The 19,926-nt window shown below is 40.7% G+C and overlaps 1 protein-coding gene and 1 long non-coding RNA gene across 5 annotated transcripts; one reads left to right on the top strand and one right to left on the bottom strand.

Annotated features, from left to right (window-relative positions):
* Positions 1-3,920: 3,920 nt before the first annotated feature.
* On the bottom strand, positions 3,921-18,627 carry LOC124179663 (facilitated trehalose transporter Tret1-like). Of its 4 annotated transcripts, none has more exons than XM_046564311.1 (5): positions 13,469-14,109; positions 11,575-11,663; positions 7,176-7,523; positions 5,976-6,133; positions 3,921-5,879 (listed from the first exon to the last, which is right to left on the bottom strand). In XM_046564311.1, exons 2-5 carry the CDS (start codon positions 11,629-11,631, stop codon positions 4,778-4,780), a joined length of 1,665 nt encoding a protein of 554 aa, XP_046420267.1. In that variant the 5' UTR covers positions 11,632-11,663; positions 13,469-14,109; the 3' UTR covers positions 3,921-4,777. The 4 variants fall into 4 exon arrangements, with proteins under 4 accessions (XP_046420267.1, XP_046420268.1, XP_046420270.1 ...); XM_046564312.1 differs by lacking the exon at positions 13,469-14,109 and adding an exon at positions 12,185-12,936; XM_046564314.1 differs by lacking the exons at positions 11,575-11,663; positions 13,469-14,109 and adding an exon at positions 18,610-18,627.
* LOC124179685 lies at positions 10,729-18,818 on the top strand. Its single transcript, XR_006870132.1, has 4 exons — positions 10,729-10,900; positions 10,965-11,125; positions 11,244-11,483; positions 18,619-18,818. It is a non-coding gene; the product is annotated as an uncharacterized LOC124179685 (long non-coding RNA).
* The last annotated feature ends 1,108 nt before the right edge of the window (positions 18,819-19,926 follow it).

The raw sequence follows: 19,926 nt of genomic DNA on the forward strand, positions 1-19,926 counted from the left end.
ACGGATAGCCTCACAGCCAGAGCACAGGCGCACACTTTACGTCTTGTCACGGAGTAGAATACTGCTCCAATTTGTTCCACCTAATAGAATTATCACTCGCTTCGCACATATTGGTTACATATCGGGTCCAGCTATCGGTACACCTGTCGAGTAGTACAAATTCCACGAATCTACGTAGCGCAAAGACACAAACTAATTCGTTCATTGTCAATAAATGGATACGAAAATGATCAGCAGCAGATAGAAAACTGACAGAAAATAGCAAATACATTGAAATTTAATTTTACGGCTGATCGTCGACAGGTTATTAATTGTTAGATTGGAGTTCTAGTAACATGAGGAAACGGTTATGATATGTTAAATGTTATCTGACCTTAACTTAGAGTAGATGATAAACGTAATATAAAACTCGAAATAAATCATAGCTTCTGATTTATTCAACTTTCTTGTTCATCTTATCTTTAACCTTACGATAATACGTAATAACATGATAATCAGTAGCGTAGCTAGACTTTTAGCGCCTCGGAGCGGTGCATGCGGTTGGAAATTTTTTGAAATATTGAATTAAACTCCTAGCTTCCCGTTATTCCTCGGAATTCTTACCGTTTAATGACAGATATGTCAACAATTTGATAATGTCGAAGTAACGATAACGTAATGCATCGAGCGCTTGAATTTGCGAAGACCATCGCGCTGGACAAACCTTTTTTAATGTCTTAACCAAATTGGTTTCATTCGAATCCATTCACATAGCCTATCTTCTGACAGAACTGGAAAAAATATATTAAGCGGATCAATTCCTTTTTTTATACGAGCTTGAAGTCCGAAACAAGTAGCACTCATATTTTCAGCACCGTCAAAGGCTCGACTACATAATTTTTAGGTAATTGTAAAATCATGAATAATTTTCAAAACGGTTGCTTCTACTGCTCAAGCCGTTTGATCACTGATTTGTATGAAGCCACAGAAAGTTTCTTTTACCTCTAGCTTACGTGTCCTATCATTTTCATCATTTTGTATCGATACGTAACGGATGACAGTATTGAGTTGATCAATCTTTACGATATCTTGAGTTGTATCTGATATGATAGTCTCGCATGCAGCCTCTTCTAATTCTCTTTTGATCCCAAGATTGATCTGATTTGCAATCAAATTGATTACCACGTTCTATATGTCAGGACTTGGGTAATTGACCATGCCTTTAGAACGCGCTAATAAATCTGCCAATACTTCATCATACCGAGAAAATAAATGTATTACTTCTAGGAAATTCCCTTGTAAATTCAAATTATCCTGAGGGCTCGTAACTTTATGACCTCCAAAGGGTAAATTATTGGCAGCCAATGTACTAATGAATCAGTCTGCTAACGATGGTAAATTTCACAAGAAATTCCGTGCTGCTTTGATTCCTCATGAGATTCAATATCGTGACCTAAATGAGCCAGTCTGCTGTTCCTTTTACAAATTTCGGATCTGAAATGAATTATCAAAAAGCCAAATATTTCTTGTCGTCAAATAATATAACCATTGTCTTTTGATCTTCATCGGCTCTCTACTTGTATAAAAATTCGCGCTGAACCCTCTATTCTTGTTACGACCAATTGTGTCCTTAGCAAAACTACCCATTGGTTGACACAGGCCAAGTTTAATAAACAGTCGTTTTTCTTCAGATGTCAGAACATCGGGAAAATTAGCTCTGTCTAATGAAAATATGATATCGGCAGTGTTGTCATTAAAATTCGCATCAAGTTGTTCATCAGCCGAATTTGATATTGAATCTACATTTGGTAACGGTGAATTATGTTGATCTGATATTTTATTATGTGTGGAGACGAGCCCTGACGCAGCATTTTATGATGATAATGGAACAGAAAAATTTTTACCGGCAGTTTCATTAGCGCAGAAGATGTAGACAGCCCCCCCCCCCCCCCCCCCCCAATCAAAATTTCGTCACTTTGCCAAGACTTTTGTGATACCTTATTTTGGGTCGCTTCATTCCTTAACCCTTCCATTATACTGCAGCGCTGCCTAGTTTATTGTCGATTCCACCGTGACCATGTACCTTCTGCCTAAATGTTGGACATCTGTCATTATAAAACTCTTTCCCAATGAGTCAAGTGCTGTTCCATCTACGATACAATGTTTCGTGGTGTCAATATTTCGACACTGTCAGTTGATCATCGTACTACCATCGTCTTACGGGGATGTGCAGCAGTCAAAGTCAAGTACTCGCCCAGCCACATTTCATCTGCGAGTGAAGTTACGAAATGCCGCTACCTGGCGGTGAACTTGAGCATTCGGTCGCCGGGCACAGACCACTCCACCGCAATGGCCTACCCTCGCGGCCGAGCGCCTGAATCATCCTGCTCCAACTGCTCCATGGTAACTACGACAATGATAACAATAATGATATAATAAATTAATCGTAATAAATCCAAAATGTGCCATCTCAATGACAGGTAGAAAAAAATGGACGAGTAACTACAGTACCTTTCTCTCTTCACTTGCTTCATTTTTTATTTACTTTTTTACCTTTAGATTGATTGATTCAAAACCATCACATTACAGAGACCACGAGCCCAGTCACAAGTTATTCATCCATGCGCCCCATTGAATTGTGTATCTATGAACTGAGTGCCAAAACATTATGTGTTGTTGCTACTGTATCTTTTAAAAATTTGGGTACCCTCTTGAGTACAGGAGCAGACTGGCGAATTTGAACCAGCCTGGTAATTTTAGTAGCGGAACGGTTCATAACCCAAAAACAGCCAAAGGCGGAAGGTAGGGGCGGGGAGACTGTTACTTTTTTGGAATAATGACCTGATTAGCTCTAATCTTATCAAATTCAGGTATCTATCTTGAGTACATAAACGATCGGATATAAAAATGAATCATTCAGGTCTAGTGCAACGAGCAAACGGCCTTCATCAATTGTTTGTTTCACGGAAGACTGTTTTCGATTTCGTATTGTTTAGTCTATTTGCACGAAGTCAACAGTCTTTGTTAATTTATCGTCAATACTTTCTATGAAACCCGCCAAATGATTGTGATTCTTCGTCACACGATTATTTTACTTCGCTAATACAAATACTATATTATTATATCTGTTCTAATCTTCATTCGAGTTCAGATTATCCTGTCAAAATATTATATGACACAATATTTTTATTAAAGATTTCAAACCTTTCTCAAAAATATATAGTAACTCGACCGGTTCAAATTCGCACCGGCCCATTGGCGATTACACCGAATGACTAATATGGCCAGTTCACGTCTGCTTAGCAATTTTTAATAAATAAATAGATTTTAAATTAATAATTTAAATTAATAAATGTTCGTTCTGAGCAGGGCTTCCACTCCGGTCAAAACATTAACAGACAATGTGAAGACCTTTATGAACAAAAACTAGGAATTCAACATTCAAATGAGGCCAAGATAAGAAGCTATTTAATAATATATTGCTGTCGTTTATTTTTCTATACCTGTATCTCGAAAATCCGAAAAATGTTACATATAACTCACAGGCCTTATCGAGTTATTACGATAAGAAATCCAATTAAACACAACCCCAGTTATTTAATACTTGATCCTAATATTTTTTATCTCATTTTTCAGTTCCTTGGATCCCTATAATCAGGATAAAGCACCTAGGAATGGTTTTTAGTGCTCTTTTCTCATCGTAGTAGAAAAACGTTGTAAGCTGTATTTACCTGGGTTAATTAATAGCATTGTTAACTGCCATTTTGAGATTCACGTCGTCTTCATGGTGAAAGTGTATTTAATATGAACAATATGTCCAGTTGCTCCTTAAAGCACATGCATATGTATGTATCTATTTTATTCCTGTTATATAATTAATCTATTCTTATAAAATACGCGTGTGTTTGTTGGTCCGATTCGAAATTAATCAACCACATTAATAAGTATTGAGATAAGAGTTTAATAAATTATATTTATGCACTTATGCTAGGTATCACTTGTGACAAATATATCTACGTTTCAGATTCAAAGTAAATATACTAATTTAAATCAACTCTTATATGTTGCGCATATTCACGCCCAATTGCCGTGATGCATCATATACCATATATAAATAAGTTATAACAATTTAACGATAACAAACAAATATTCCGAATACCAATTGGATTCCTTATGGACGACAAACTGTTCCCAAGTGTAGGTATACATACCTAGTAAGGGTACTCTGTACACATCAATATGTATACAAAACACTTAATTGTATATTTATTCATTTCATTCTTACCTAATACTGATCAGCTAAAAAATTAACAGGATTCCACGAACGGGTCGTTTCAATGATCGACGGTCAACATTACTGCATATTAAAATTACTTGACGGTCTTTGTATTTTTGTAGTAAAATTCGAGAGTGGCGGTTGTCAATATTTCCGTGAAAATAATCGTATCGTTCCGTTAAAAGTCAAACGCTAGGTTTCTTTCTGTAATCAAAAATTATTACCACGCCAAACGTTGCGGATCACGTGACGAATAAAATCTCTTATCGTACAGAACTTTTTGTTCCACAAGGACAGTATAGATCTATATGCTCAAGAAGAATGTCCGACGATGCTTGAGCGGGCAACCCTGTTGCATCTAGAAAAATTCTTACAAGTATCTCCGCAGCCCGTGGTGAAAAACCTAAAAGATATAGGCTACAAACTGCGTACGATATTATGCAAGTGGATAAACACCACGATTAATGTGCGCGGTGGTAAAATGTTGACAATGAGACGAGATCACATGGTAAATTTTTTCTGTCATACGTAGACATGCTCGTAGCTGGAAGCTGCGTTGACCTGCTCACCTTCTACCGATATCTTTCGGTTACTGGGCTCACCACTGTCCAAGATAGATTGAACTTTCCCATGTTCCTCCTTGATTTTCTTAGGATTATCAAGGGTGACGTCGAGCCCGAGATTGTCGTACGCAAAGACGTTCCTCCAGTGGGCGCTACTTTGAATACCGACGGGATCACCGTGTGATCTGTCCTCGGAAACGGACCTGAACCTCGGAAGGCTGTTGTTTCTTATCCGAGATTGCACATCGACGGTGGTTACCTCGGGTTGGGTGTTCTTGGCGAATTCGTTCTCGATTTGATTAAGACTCCGACCCTTCGTTTCGGGCAATATCGTCATCGCAAATATCGCACCGATTAGTCCCGAAGTGCTGAATATCCACATGGTCATCTCAAGGCCAATCGCTGTCCGCAAGTCGGGGTACGTCTTGACAGCAGCGAAGGTCATCATTTGGGCGAGTCCCGTCGTCAGGCCACTCAGAGGACCCCGGAAACGGAGCAGGTAAAGCTCCGAGGTCATCACCCAAGGCAGTGTGAGGTAGCCGATCATTGAAAAACCAACGTGGCCCCCGATGCACATCAGGGGGACCCAGGAGGGCATGGCGTACCTCATCGAAAGGGCGACGCCTGCGGCGAACACCGCCATTCCCAGGCCGCTGACGCAGGCGAGCTTCTTTCGCCCCACGGACCTGGCGAGGCCCGCGCCAAGTATCGCCGAGAAGAGCCGGACTCCCCCGATCGCGACGCTCGCCGCATACTCGTCAATGCTCACGCCGATGTCTTGGAGGACCGTGACCGCGTAGAAGAGGATCACGTATATTCCTGACAACTGTTGGAGGGCGAAGAAGAAGAATAGGGTCAGAAAGGGTTTCCACACGTTCGGCTTGTAGAGCGCCTTCAGGAGGCCGCCTCCTGCCCTTCGCTGATTCTCCACGTTAGACTTGCAGAGCTCGCTGTGTTCCGCTTCCGTCAAAACCCCCGGACCCCTCAGCCACAGCAACGACTTTCTCGCGTCGGCCGTTCGACCCTTCGCTGCTAGCCAGGCCGGCGTTTCCGGAAGGAGTCTGGAGGAGATTTTCAATTTCATTATTATCTATCTCATTATCCCCTCTTCTCAATTATCCCGTCACCGCACCATGCTTCGATTGAAATTGACCTACCTCACCAGAGCAAGCGACACAATCGCTGGGGCGATACTGATCGCAGCAGCCCTTTGCCACGTGGTCAAGGCACCCAGACTGTAGGCCATCAGGACTCCAAGGGAGACGACCGCCGGCCCGGAACTCGCCAGCCAACCGCGTTGTTCAGGCGCTGCGACCTACCGACAAAATTATATAAGATTAGACACATATTAACCCTTCAATACACGCTGGAACGCTCAGCACCCCACTTTTTTTTTCTTTTGCAGATTTTTATGTATTAATCTACTGTTTCGGTAACAACTGCCAAGTCTTCTGATTCTACATGGCTCCTGAAATATTTCTAAGTGTAAAAAAAAATAGAAATTTTATTTATTTGTTTATTGCGAAAATAGCACGTGTAAACAAATGGGCGAAATTCGTACTTTTCTCCGATAAAAGCACATTCTGCTAATCTACCATGAAATTTCCCAATGCCAATTTTTACATAAACTTAATATACACCAATAAGTTTTACAGAATTTTTTCAAAATTTTTCTTCTTGTTCTTTTTGTTTGTCCGCCATATTAGATCATCCATTATGAATTTTTGATTTTCGAGTTCCAATTCGTAATCAGCGACCTCAAAAGCCAATATATGAAAAATTTCGAGTGCTTCGCATGTAAAGAAAAATGTATGCATAAAAGGATTAAATGACGTAACATTTTCTACAACGTATAATCGAACGTTTGGTACGTACACTCGGGGGCAATGAATCTGAGGACGGCTAATTTTTTACACTAGACAGTTGGCAACACAGAGAAATTTACAACGCCATAGCCGGCCAAGCGCGGAACAAACTCAATCTCAATAAACATAACGTAACCCGTGACCGTCGAATCTAACCTTAGAATAGCGCGGCGATGATGACTTGTTGGATTGACACGTATTCTAAGGTTAGATTCGACGGTCATGGGTTACGTTACGTTTATCGAGATTAAGTTTGTTTCGCGCTCGGCCAACTGTGGCGCTGTAGGTTTTTCTGTATTGCCAACATGACTGTCTAGTGTAAAAAATTAGCCGTCTCAGATTCATTGTCCCCAAGTGTACATAAGTCGAAATGCGAGGCCGAGTTCGCAACAGTTTTTACCAAGTAAATGTATAACTGTCGCTTGGATCGTTATAAATTAAATTATACGTATACCGACAGGAATAAAAAATATATGTCGAAGTGGTTTATACCTCGCTGACGTAGAGGTACAGCCCGTTGGCCATTCCGGCGCCCAGGCCGCTGACGAAACGGCCGGTGTAGAGGAGCGGGACGTTGGTCGCCAGGGCAATGAAGAGCCATCCAGCGGCATGGGGGAGCGTCGCCAAGGCGACGACGGCGCGACGGCCGAAGAGCTCCGCCGCGACGCCAGCGGCCAGGGCGCCGATTGGATTTGAAACGATGCCGAGGGAGGCGACCCAGGAGGCTTCGGACTCGGTTGCGAAACCGGACTCGAGGAGCTTCGGAATCAGTACGGCGCTGAACCCCTGGGAAAGCCCAACCGATATTTGCCCGGAGTGAGCGGCCAGCGCGGCGAGGATCTGCAAAAATTAGCAAAACGATTCTAATTTATACGCCTGTTGCATATATATTTACACATATCTGCATTACTCGTGGAGATTTATGGCGACGACGGGAATCACGCTCGTTCGTTACACGGACGACATTGACATTGAATTTGGCAGTCGTGACGGCCAGGGACATTTGCCGTACAAGAATCCTCTGTTCGGCTGTGAATATACATCGCTAAATACTGCTAATATTTGCGGCTTATATAACTCACTCGCTGTAAACAGTGGTTAAACATGAGCGGTTGAAATTTCCGCACGATCATTATTACGTCATAAAAAAACGTTCCCAAATTTGTTCTAGCTATAAAAATGGAAGTGGAAAAACATTTTTTTAGACAAGTGACTTCTGCCCCAGAAGGAGATTATTTGTATGAAACGACATTGATGCGGATACGTACCCGGGATGACTTTGTGGTGTTGCATGAAATGCCGATGGGAATGACAAAAAATACGATTCAGACTGATGATTCGTTTGGAAAATTATATTCATGTAGAACTCAGTTTTCGACTTACTGCCGGAAAATGGTGACGCCAATTTTTCGAGATTTTACAAATTCCGAGATTCGATTAGTGAAATGATAATTGGCATCTTGACACGTATGCTACCTACGACACGTATTGCGCATCAGGCCAGATGCCAAGTGCTAGAAATAATTCGATTGTATATGCATGTATCTCTGACGTATGTGTGAACATGTGTGCTTCTCTGTTTACCTTATACTTTCGAGGACGAGCAAATGGCTAATTACTTTGGAGAAAACTACATATATTGACTCTGCAGTGTACGTACATACACTGAGAATATAAAACACCCGACGACGTAAATTATCCAAAAATATTTATTTTACTTTAATTTACCGTAATCCGTATAAACAGAGAGACAAAGACAATTCTGTGCCCAAAATCTACGTTCCCAGTATACCTATGCACACGTACACATCAGAATATATTTCATATAAGTGTATAGGCAAGTAAGTATCGTATATTATAAGAATCATTTTAATATATTTTAATATAATTTAACATAAGAAATATTTATATATTATTAATCGTTAATATAAGATTTTATCTCAAGTCTGAGAGATGCCTTATAGAATAGGACTTTTTCCATTCGAATGACACGTAAAAACATGCCTACTTGTACCAGTTTCTCCGCCGAATTTTCCAAATCAATCTTGAGTATGATCTTATATATCATATGAATGTATATGGCCTTATATTACGTGGATATAATAATCGTATGCATAATCAAATCGTTTGCAAAAATCATAATAGTTCTTTTGTACATTAGAGCAACCAGAAACAAGATATAACCAAAGTCGGGACATTTCACGTATTTCGGGAGAATTTTTAGTTCGTCAAAAACTTACGTTTACACCTTGTTCCAGTAGAGAAAAAAAAATCATTGTCCCAATCTGAAACAATCTATAGGGTAGGTATATACTAGCCTTACAAAGTCACTTACGGTTGCTAACAGACGTGGACTGTGCATGGTGTCAAATAATCATGAAATTAGTGAAAACCTCCCTCGCATATATATTTGTACAAATTCGATCCGGATTTACAATAAATATAGATTAGCTTGATGTTTGAGTTAATCAATTATTGAAGCTACAAAGAATTACACACTGAAAACCCTATATTTTCAAAGATTTGATACGACGGGCGAAATGCCTCGTGCCTTACTCTCAGGTAGTCGTCACCAGATCGACGTTTCCAACTGAACTAATCGATTGTGATATCTGCTCAACGCCACCGCGAGCTGAACTCTCCACTTACCAGACAATTGCGAAAAATCACTTTGATAAGATGTTGATGGAATCAACCAAATTGCGTCGTTGTAAAACAATCAACGCTGCACGAGATATCGACAGAAGAGCGTATCTCGTATTGTTAGCGCTATTATCGTGAGGTCTACTCAGAACAAATTGAATTTCATACATTTTTTCTCTAATGAAGGTCTATGCCTGTCAGAATTTATCAATCTCACCATCCTGATCGTAACAGCTCTGTCCCTAAGTTCGTTTGACATCAGTCTCCTCAGATATATTCGACTTCAAACTATTTACCGCGCTCGATGAACGTTTATGATACGACGCTGAAGCTAGCAGCCAAAATTACAAGCTAAACCTTTTAAACTTTTTCGAATTAATAGTATGCTGCTCGATTTTATCCTCATAATTCTATAAAGGTATTGGGGGTTCAAGGTATTACACAAAATTTTGATTTTCGCACTTTACTACTTTACGCGAATGAACGTAAGAACGTCTGACTGTTAATTCTGGCTACTAGCTTCATCCTCGCATGGAAAGAAATATATCGTAGATTTTGCATCTGCTGTGGTGAATATATGGACAGCACTTTTTTGAAGTTAAATATACAGCAATTGTGCCAAGATTTACAAATCTGATAGAAAGAGTTGTCATATGCTTAGCTAGATCAACCATAATTAATGTAGATTTGACTCCAAGAAAGTGCTGTCCATATATTCACCACACCAGATGTAAAATCTACATTATATTTTATTCCATGCGTGTTTATGACCTCATTAACTGTACACGTACGTTGCCGATATTGTCTGTAGATGATCGTATGGGTTGTTTTAAAGCAGTATACTTATACGCGAATGATTGTCTTTTTTCCCTTCATTTTAGAAAACCTGTAGGATATAATTATACGGAGATAGTGAATATTTTGACGAGGCCAGTAGTTTCTGCGTCAACGCGCCCGTTATAACTTTACCATTATAACTATTATACGAATTGATTAGATCTATGATTATACATACATACATCATATTATACATACGTATAATATAATATGCCATACCCTTTCTTCACTTCATCCGATAGCTCGAAGGTCAAGCGAACCTCGGTACAATATCACTCAAGCGATCTACTGGTTCACATATTATAAACTGAACAACAAAGTACATTAAAATATATCAACGCGGATTTTGGAAAGTTGAGCTTCAATCGATTTCGTATTGAGTTTGCGCGTGATATCACCGCATGGATCTCTTTAGTAGTTGTTTTCGACCACGGTTTTCTCTTATCATTACAGATCAGGTATCATGTTTCTGTTTTCTCGCAAACAAAACAATGGAAACGCGTTTCTAGTGTTTGTCGAATTTTTTCATACACACGATTATCATCGCAGGAATGTTTCTCAAGCAGGTATAGAATGAGAGTGGCGCGAAAGGAGGGGAGGTGGTATCGACTTGATTATCTGGAGCAATAACATCGGCAAATTGTCCAATTGATGACGATCGGAACGAGGAACTTGAATTCAGGGAATCAGTATTATTATATTTTTACAACTAACGAAAGAAAAGAAACTTTATCAAGGTGAGAAACATTGCAAAGACAGCTGCTCGTATGTTATGTGATATTAATTTACTTTTTGACTCAGTGTTTATTCATCTGTGGCGCATTACACCTTACCGGAGTCATCGCTGCATCGAACGTGCGCTGATTGTGAGTGAGCGAAAATGAAAAGTTGAAAATATCTAATCGCAGTACGTGACCGCAGGTCTTTGTCTTTGCGAAACATCTTGCCTCGACACATGAAAAGTACGTTGCTGCAATTTCATGGTGATGCGAAAAACGAGCGTTACCAATGCTTTCTTATACATGCGCGTAAATATTGACAATATCATTCATGACTACGACAGACATTTGCCAATTACAGACAATATATCGAACACTGGATTGACTCGCTTCGGAGCGCATGGATATCGAGGATCTGTATCGATCGACGACAGGAGTTGAATAAACATGCGCCGAAAGGAACCCAATTCATTCCTAGCTATTGCAGCACGATAAGTATCAAAACGGAATTTTTTCGTTACATTTCGACGCTCTGTTTGGCCTCGTGCTACGTTTTATTATGCAATTACGGATGAACAACGAAGTATTATACGATAAACAAGTGAGTATACAATTGAAATTAAATGAATGAACAATCGGATGTACGAATAAATTATCAAATAAGTATATAAATGAGTTCACGGAATACTTACAGATTTATATTCATTGACGTGAAATATCTTCCACCAATATTTCGCTTCGGCTATCATATCAACGGAGACTCACGTCTGTAAGAGTGAATCTGTAAAGACCAATTCGGTTATTCGAATGTAAGGACACGTCTAACATCAGATGCATACACTTATTATAAGCGTTCATGACAAATGAAACTGCCATTGAATACACGCAAAATGAATAATAAACGTTTTTCAGAGACATAATAAACAAATCATTGAATGCGGCGGAAAATTTTTTTCGCGTCGCAGTTATTGCCTTATTTAGACTAAGTACGGTATCTTTCGCGACAGGTGACAGGACAATATTTAACTACTACAATATACGTATCATCAAGTCCAACTTTCACGAAAGCCTGCGAAATTAAGGAATACACAATCCTGTATGGCTATTTTGCCACAGCAATTAAAGTGACAGTAGAATATTCGTGAGCCAGTCACGAGAAACGTAATTCATAAAGTGATGAGCCTAATTTCCAAATTGAATAATGGTCCGGCTTAAGCCGCTGCGCTCGTTCGCCACTTTGAGGTGCGTTTAGGAAGTAATCAGTGGAAAAAAGAGCCTCATAACAAGTCACGAGTCACTCACCGTCCGTCACGTGCAGCTCGGGGATATAATGACCAACGTACCGGGTGACCTGCAGAGCAGACGACGGAAGTACGGACGTGCATTTCTGTACCACCGCACTTCCACGCTCAATTTTCATTTTCTCGTTTTTCCACCTGCCGCGTGTGTCAGTCGAACCCGATTCTAATTCGTACCATGGAGATGGTTTCAATAGTAGTACCGTGGGTTCGAAGCGTAAGTTGACGAATCTCTTTCCTACAAATCACCACGATCCACCGCGCAACGGCATAGGTAGAATTGAACTTTCAAATCTGACGGTTTCCGGTTGCCACATTAGTTTCGCGCGCACCGCGCACGCAACCGGAGACGTAGGGAAGCGTCGCGTGTTGTGTGCGAGCAGGCGAACCGCCGGAATCATCGCGGAGGTAATAAAGCTGTAACTTCGTTATATCGGGCAAGTCGGATGAAATTGCGAGTGAATTCGAGAAACAAAGTGATACCAGGCGTCGAACGGCCCGTGTTCTATTGAGTGTACTTCGACGAGTGATTGTATAATGACTCGTAATGACAATGGGCGAAGAAAGGAGTTCTCAAATCAAAGGATTTACAGTAGTGAGGTCAAAAGAGACGCACAATGTTCACCGTGAAATAATTAATATTCCATTTATCAGAGATGCGGCTCACGTATAAGCTTCGATTGTAATGGCAGTAAAACAATGCGGGGATAAATCATGAGAGCAAATTCCAAGACGTGCAAAGTACTTGTATGTACGTTTATACCACGAAACGCGAGCTGCGAAGCTATCAAGAGTTCTGCGAGCATCGACGAGTGAATCATTCGGAACGTTCAAATTAAATACTGAACTTAATAACACCAGGTTTCGCCGTTGCTGAATTTCATACCACGCATAGGTAGTTTGTACCAAATAAAAAAGATAATTGCTTGGTGAGCAGATTTTCTTCATTTCTATACTTTTTTTATACTTTATCTTTACAAGGTGCGAACTTTCATTTGCGTAGAAAAATGATCAGACGACCTGGCACCGGGCGGTGTATTATTGACAGGTATAGAGGCATATCTGTCTCGTAGTTTTGCAACACTTTCTACTCACGGGCGGTCAAAGCCGCTGTGACGTCACGGGCAAACGTTTCGTTCACGTTCGGATGAAAAAAGAAAAATGTAGAAGAAAACAGATGACGAAGGATAATCGCGGAACGCTGAGATTACATACTTTTAAATGGAAGGTACATGAAAAGAGAGAGAGAGAGAATTCATGCATATTAAGAAATTGTAATTTAACATACGTGAACAATTTCCCTCGATGACAATTTTCTGCGTCTATAATAGCTTCAAGTATTCACAATATTAATACACATAGTTTTAGATTTATTTATTGGCACATAGTAGCGCGGATATGATTGCGAAAGTATTCGGTAGATTTCACGTTGTTCTATCTATAACAGTGTTTGCAGCAGTTATTATTACGCGTTGGGCTGGTACTATAAATTTTCCTCTTTGTTCTTTATCAGCGTTTTTATTTCTTGGGTATATCAAATTCTTTTTTCAAAACTTGCTGCTGGATAATCGCAGCATCGACGATAAACGATTGAACAGCAGAGTCGTTAAATTTTTTTATTATTTCTACGCTGCAGTATAAATCTCCAAGAGTTTTCCTTTGCCACAACCAAACTGTGTAAGGGTATGAATCAACCGTCAAAGACAACCTAGCCACACTTGCTTCTCTTTCTCGATATTTCACTACTTCTTTTTTTTTCGTTTTAATAACTTTCGGTAAATGTCGATTATCGCGGATAACGTCACTCTTTCGGAGTTCTTCCTCCTCAATTTTTGCGCTATTTGAATGTCACGTGGCTGTAGTCCTTAACGGTCGAATCGCGTGCGATTCGCTCGCACAACTCTTTGATCGCTACTGAGTCAATCGTACTCTTGAGTCGCCGATTTATACGCGGTAACGCTGCCGCCGTCTCAAAACGTTCTCGACGTGTAGGCGGACGTATTTGTGTATTTTATGCGTGTGTATAGGAGGAAAGACTGAAGCTCTTAAACAAGAATTGCCGCGGTTTTGTCATAACGCGTCTTGGAGTTTTCAAAACTTCTGACCGTTTCATTTCCCGTGTCTCGTCGGTATGCAATTGTAACAAGGTGAAATGGTGTGTAAATTCAGCTACCACGAGAAATATCGCCACCCATTCAACATCAGGAGAAACCATTAAATTGATTGTGCCATTCTAAATCGTGCTCGGATGTTTACCATTTTTCTCGCTTGTATCATAGAATTCATTTATTCTAGTCAGCGAACTTGTCCAGTAGAATAATACTTCCGTCCAGATTTCATATTTCTATTAGACAAAACACGACGTCCATACTCATCTTCATTTTGTTTAATTTTATAATTATTGTTTTTCACACGATTTTCATTCGCATCACGTTGACTCTGCTGCTTTAACGACGCTTGCATCGACTTGTGGTAAAGCGTTGTTACGTATGTTATACGTAAGATGTACATCGACGAGAAGTGACTAAGATCTTCACTATTTTTTCCCCGCTCACCCGCGTTCTTTCCCTCCTCTTGTTTTCTACGTCGCGTGTAAAAAAATAAAGGTACGAAGCTGGAAGCGAAGGGCTGAAACTTTCGGAATAGCCGTTCCCTCTCTTGATAGAAATGTCTTGGGAAGAGACGCGATGCACCAATAACAAACACGCGTCATCCCGCACCTGATGATAAAAATAAGGCTAGCCACAGCAAACCTGGTACGTGTTGCTCTGTAGCTACTAGGTGAAGTTTACCGCCGCCTAAATGCTACATAACATTGTTATTAATCGTCTCGCACCTGTAATGTATGCATGTATATCAATCGTACCTTCTTAATTCGTTTACAAGTCCTCGAAGAGCACAAACACGATATCTATCTTTTGAATTTCAATTAGAGGGAAAAAACTTCTGCTAATGGCGAGAGAACCTGATGGAATCCTCCCGATAACGACTTACGTAATCAATTTATTCGGTTATCGAGCGAGCGAGGCTCCAGAATCTTCTCGCAAATGATTATGCTGTATACAGGCTTATTCGTCTTTCGAAATATTTGCCTGGGTTTAGCACATTGGTATAAACCTTACATCTTGCAGCCGGACAACTTGCCAGAATTTAAACAAAAATCTGAGTTCCAGAACATTCACCGATCATGATTATGTATAAAGCTAACAATAAGCGCTACGCCGGATTGACATCGTCAATGTACGTGTGGCATTTGGTTAGAAATAGTGGTTCAGCTTATTCGCAAAGTAGTATCTGATCGGTCTTCAAACTAGGGACATCTGTCATCTCGTCGTCAAAAAAATGGCGGTGATATTCCAAGCGCGGTGCACCTCTACCTGTATTTTCACACGCTCATGTCCATCAACAAAAGAGATGACAGGAAAAAGAATGCTGTCCAATCCACTAAATGTAAATTAATTCGACGCACAGTTTCTTTTTTCATTTATTACGGCGTTGTTTCTTGATTCTTTTTATGCGCAGTGCCGCGAGTATAGGCGCATATACATTTGCGCCGGTTAATTGTTGCGAAAACAAATAACTTCGAACAACTGCCCATACACGTATTACACATGTAAGGGATACTATAAGTAGTTTAAAGCGAGAAACGAGTTTACTAAATTGAGTCAAAAAAACAAATAAACAAACGATTCTTGCACCGAGAACAAATTCTGGTTAAACGGGCGGGGAAACGTAGATTTTGTTACATTAACTCGCTATCAGTGAACAAAATTAAATGTTTCCTTGCCCCTTGCATCTGCGGCAAAATATTTAACTGTGTCAATTGATATTTAGATAATGTAACAAAATCTGCGTTTCCCGGCCCGTAACCGCCATTCCGATTGGTTCAACCGGAATTGTTTCTCGGGGTGTGGCTTCGTTCTCTCAGCGTTTAGAAACTTGCGAACCACTCTGTGCAGTTGACTGTTTACTAGTTCGTATTTCAACATGCAGAACCTAGCTCATCGTCAGCCCAAATCGCCCAATGTCACGGAACAATAATGAGGTGTCTCAAAATCTGACGTGAGAGTTCAACGTTCGTCGAAAAGGTCGCCCGCATAGCGTATGCAATTTGCTGAGAAACAAGTTCCAAATTAGTGTTTTTACGCTGGTCCACATATGACGTTTTCTTCGTTATTTACAGTTTCTGTGCCGCGGGCCGAAAGAACAACAGTAATTAACGTCGCCGATGTAACGGCGTGCAAGGTGGGCGAGTTATATTACACCGTAGAAAAGTCTCCATTCATATCCGCGTGCACTCATGCCTGTTACGGACATCAAGCTCTAATTTAATGCTCCGTGTACGACATTACACAATCGCGTGTTGTCCGCGAGACAAAACGTATGTTGCTGTCGACTGGAGGCGATGAAAAAAATCTGCGCATGATTTTCGGAACGGAAGTCGAAGCGCAAAACTGTTCTTAACGATGTCAACGGTTGTTGTTATAATAATTCCAATAATCATAGTTGAAAAAGTTTCGCCAGTTTTGACCCTTACGTAAGTTATTTCCGTCGTGACAAATGCGTCGAAAACCGTTATGCCCATTTTTAATGTCGACAGCGTATAGTACAAAGTGTTCAAAGATAAATGGAGTGGGAAACGAAGCGAATGGCATCGAAGCGCTTCAATTTAAAATATCCTTCTTTCGATTGAATTAGCTGCATAGCGTAGCGGCATGTCGTTTAATCTAGGTACGAACCGTCAGCGAAAAGTATAATAGGAGTGATGAGTGAGGACAAAAATATGGAAATATCAGAAAATTGAAGGGTCGCAACATCGAATTTTTAAAGAAGCGAAGACTTGATTTATAGAATTTAAAAATGTTGAATGTAGAATTATGGAGAAGTAAAAGAATAGAAAGTTCAGAACGTATAATGACGAACTACAAAATTGTCAGAATTCCTCTCGATGATACAGAATCGTATACAAATTCTTGATTTTGCCGTTTTATGGTTTGACCTTTGTATATTTTGTCATTCTGTACTCCGACTTTCTGATTTACAATTTTCTATACTTGAGCGTTTCACATTTACAAATTTTATGAATAAGATTTTCGCGTCTATGAAAATTCGATACTCTGGTCCTTCTGTCAATCGACAATTCTAGTTTTTTACCCCCTCCCGGAGTGATTGGAACAATTGTAAGTCGGGCCCGCTGCACTTGAAATGAAAGCGGTATTATAAATAAGGTGCACCTGAAGCATAATCATAACGATAGACGGCGAGGTGTCCCTGACCTGGGCAACGCTGAAACAAGGTGATGCCGGTTTCAGCCCTCCCATAGAGCAGCAGCAGCCTGCAGTTCGTCTATCGCTCGACTCAATCACCGTGGGATCATTTCCACCCGTATCGCGAACCGCCGACTGTAAACAGAGCGGATTTTATCCCCGTTTACGGACCGCACCTCTATCAGCACTCCTGGCACCGATCGAATAATTGCTCATCGGATTTCCCCGATGTCGCAGGCATGAAAAAATAAAACGGAACCACCACCTCGTCTGCATTGAGAGTGCAGACGTGCACGAGGTTTCCGTGAGGTTTCCAGGACCTGGACATGCGTTCATCGTTATATCGACAGCTGAACAGAACAACATCGTCGTGTAACATCCTCGGAATTTGATTAACAATAAACCACATGGTATATCAAAATTTCAGTCGAAAACAACGTGTCTCAGAATTTGCTTCAACAACGTCGTACAATCTCAAGTCAATATTTCGTGTGACGTTGGCTTTGTTCGGCTCTTCGTCAGCCACGGATGTGTATGATAGAACTTCTACAAGATGACGGATTACCAGACTGCAAAACATCTAATTTACGCGTGTGCGTAAATATTGGTATGTGGACGTTTAACTAATCACCGGTTTATTATAGTGATAAGTCCAAGACCGAAAAGCAATTTTACACGCAAGATATCACGGCTGCCCGAGGAAGTGAGATTCGAAAGACAAAAGAGGCTGAAAGAGTAAACCATAGGTATCAACCGCTCGGCAAATTATATCGAGTTACCGTCGATCGAAGGATACGTAAAAAAATTATGAACCGCAATGCGATATTGTAAAACTTCGATTGTTTAATTTCTCTTGTACATTTTGGACCATAATATAACCGTTGCAGCAGCTTAAAACCTATTTTCATTTCTGTCCGTATGCGTGAAAAATACCATCCTTAACAATACCCGTGATTCACTGATGCCAGCCAGCGGTGAATCAACTTATATCGTGTCCTGCGCGGTGTAGGATAATGTACTAGGTAAAAAGGACCCGCGGATAGGCGTTGCAATTGTAATTCTATTAAATTGTAATTGTAACACCGACGGACTTGGCCTAGAATCCCGGGCAATCGTATAAGGCGTCAACGTCTTTCCATTCCATTTTTATCGATAACTTTACCATTTCCAGGAGTTGAGCCAAGGACCGCACGGCGTGGCTGCAGCCGATCCTGGGCGCGCGGTGTGGATGTTGCAGGGTATCGAGGAATATACGACAGATCTAGTTTCGCGGTCCGACACTCACTGGGAGAAGAACGGGCGATTTTTTTAAACCCCGCCAGGCTGCCATTGAGAAACGTGCCCAGCGTATGTAATACCTACACAACTGTATGAAATAAACAAGAAAGATGCAACCGAAAAACATAACGACTCGAATTACTACGTTACTACTATAGAATTCGATTATCAATAAATTTACACACTTTCCTACCGATTCTTGCTTCACGAGTATACATACAGTACCTATGATAAATACGCTTCCGCATTAGTCGAGTACCGTATTCCCGCGTTCTACTAAATTCATAACGATCGGTATGAGAAATCGGCATACCGTGTTGCACAAAAAATTTCAAATGCTGGACCCGCCCCGCGCTACTATACAATGATCCCGATTACATGCCGAGGATAGAAAGTGTTCGACCAATTCTGAGTGCTGGTACACGGCCACGTTCAAGTTCGTGCGAAATTCTACGAAAGCCATTCGGACTTCATTTCGTTCGAAGGACATTCGTACTCGAACAGTTCTCAATTGACCAAATTTTCACACCACGGGTACTTCACAGGTATATAGGTATATAGGTATAGACCTTTTCCTGCCCTCGGACAGATTCGAACGGTTGTTGGCCGCTACGTTTTTGTCGTTTCTACTTCTCATTTCTAATTCATTTCGAACGCTGTTCATTCTGGATATAATGTCCACGAACGTGAACGCGCATATATTAGCATCGCGATAAACGCGAACGACGGCGAATTGCCGCTTTGAGCGGGGGGAATAACATATGTATACATATACACCTGTGTACATATACATACATACAGGTGTGTTCAGGGCAACTTCCGGCCGGAGGATTAACCTACTTCCGGACACAGGTAAAAACCTTGGACCTTATTTCCTACGACGAGACATATCGATATTATACGAAGCAGGCGTGACCTCCTGTCGAGATCACGGCCTGGAGATAAACGACCGCGACTGCAAGAAAGGTCCCGTCGGTTAATTATGCTCTTACACTCTTGGATGAATTGCTCTGTATGAAATTCTGAAATCGACTTTATTCAGCCTGTAACACCAATGGACCCATCATCGGTTTCCATGTACTATTTCTTCGGACGATCAATCGATCCACTCGCGCATATTTTATTTACCCCTCATCCCATTATATTCCCAAAATTTTCACCGTCGCGTCGGTATCAAAATACTTGCCAAATTCGCGCACTT

This window comes from Neodiprion fabricii, chromosome 4 (assembly GCF_021155785.1).
Source record: "Neodiprion fabricii isolate iyNeoFabr1 chromosome 4, iyNeoFabr1.1, whole genome shotgun sequence".
In the NCBI taxonomy this organism is placed as follows: domain Eukaryota; kingdom Metazoa; phylum Arthropoda; class Insecta; order Hymenoptera; family Diprionidae; genus Neodiprion; species Neodiprion fabricii.

Excerpts from the sequence above, each read along its gene's own strand:
- LOC124179663 (XM_046564311.1), bottom strand. The coding sequence starts at position 11,631 with ATGATAGCCGAAGCGAAATATTGGTGGAAGATATTTCACGTCAATGAA. Across the intron at positions 7,524-11,574 it reads ACGTCAATGAATATAAATCT|ATCCTCGCCGCGCTGGCCGC; the intron begins GTAAGTATTCCG and ends TAATTTTTGCAG. Across the intron at positions 6,134-7,175 it reads TGTACCTCTACGTCAGCGAG|GTCGCAGCGCCTGAACAACG; the intron begins GTATAAACCACT and ends TTTTGTCGGTAG.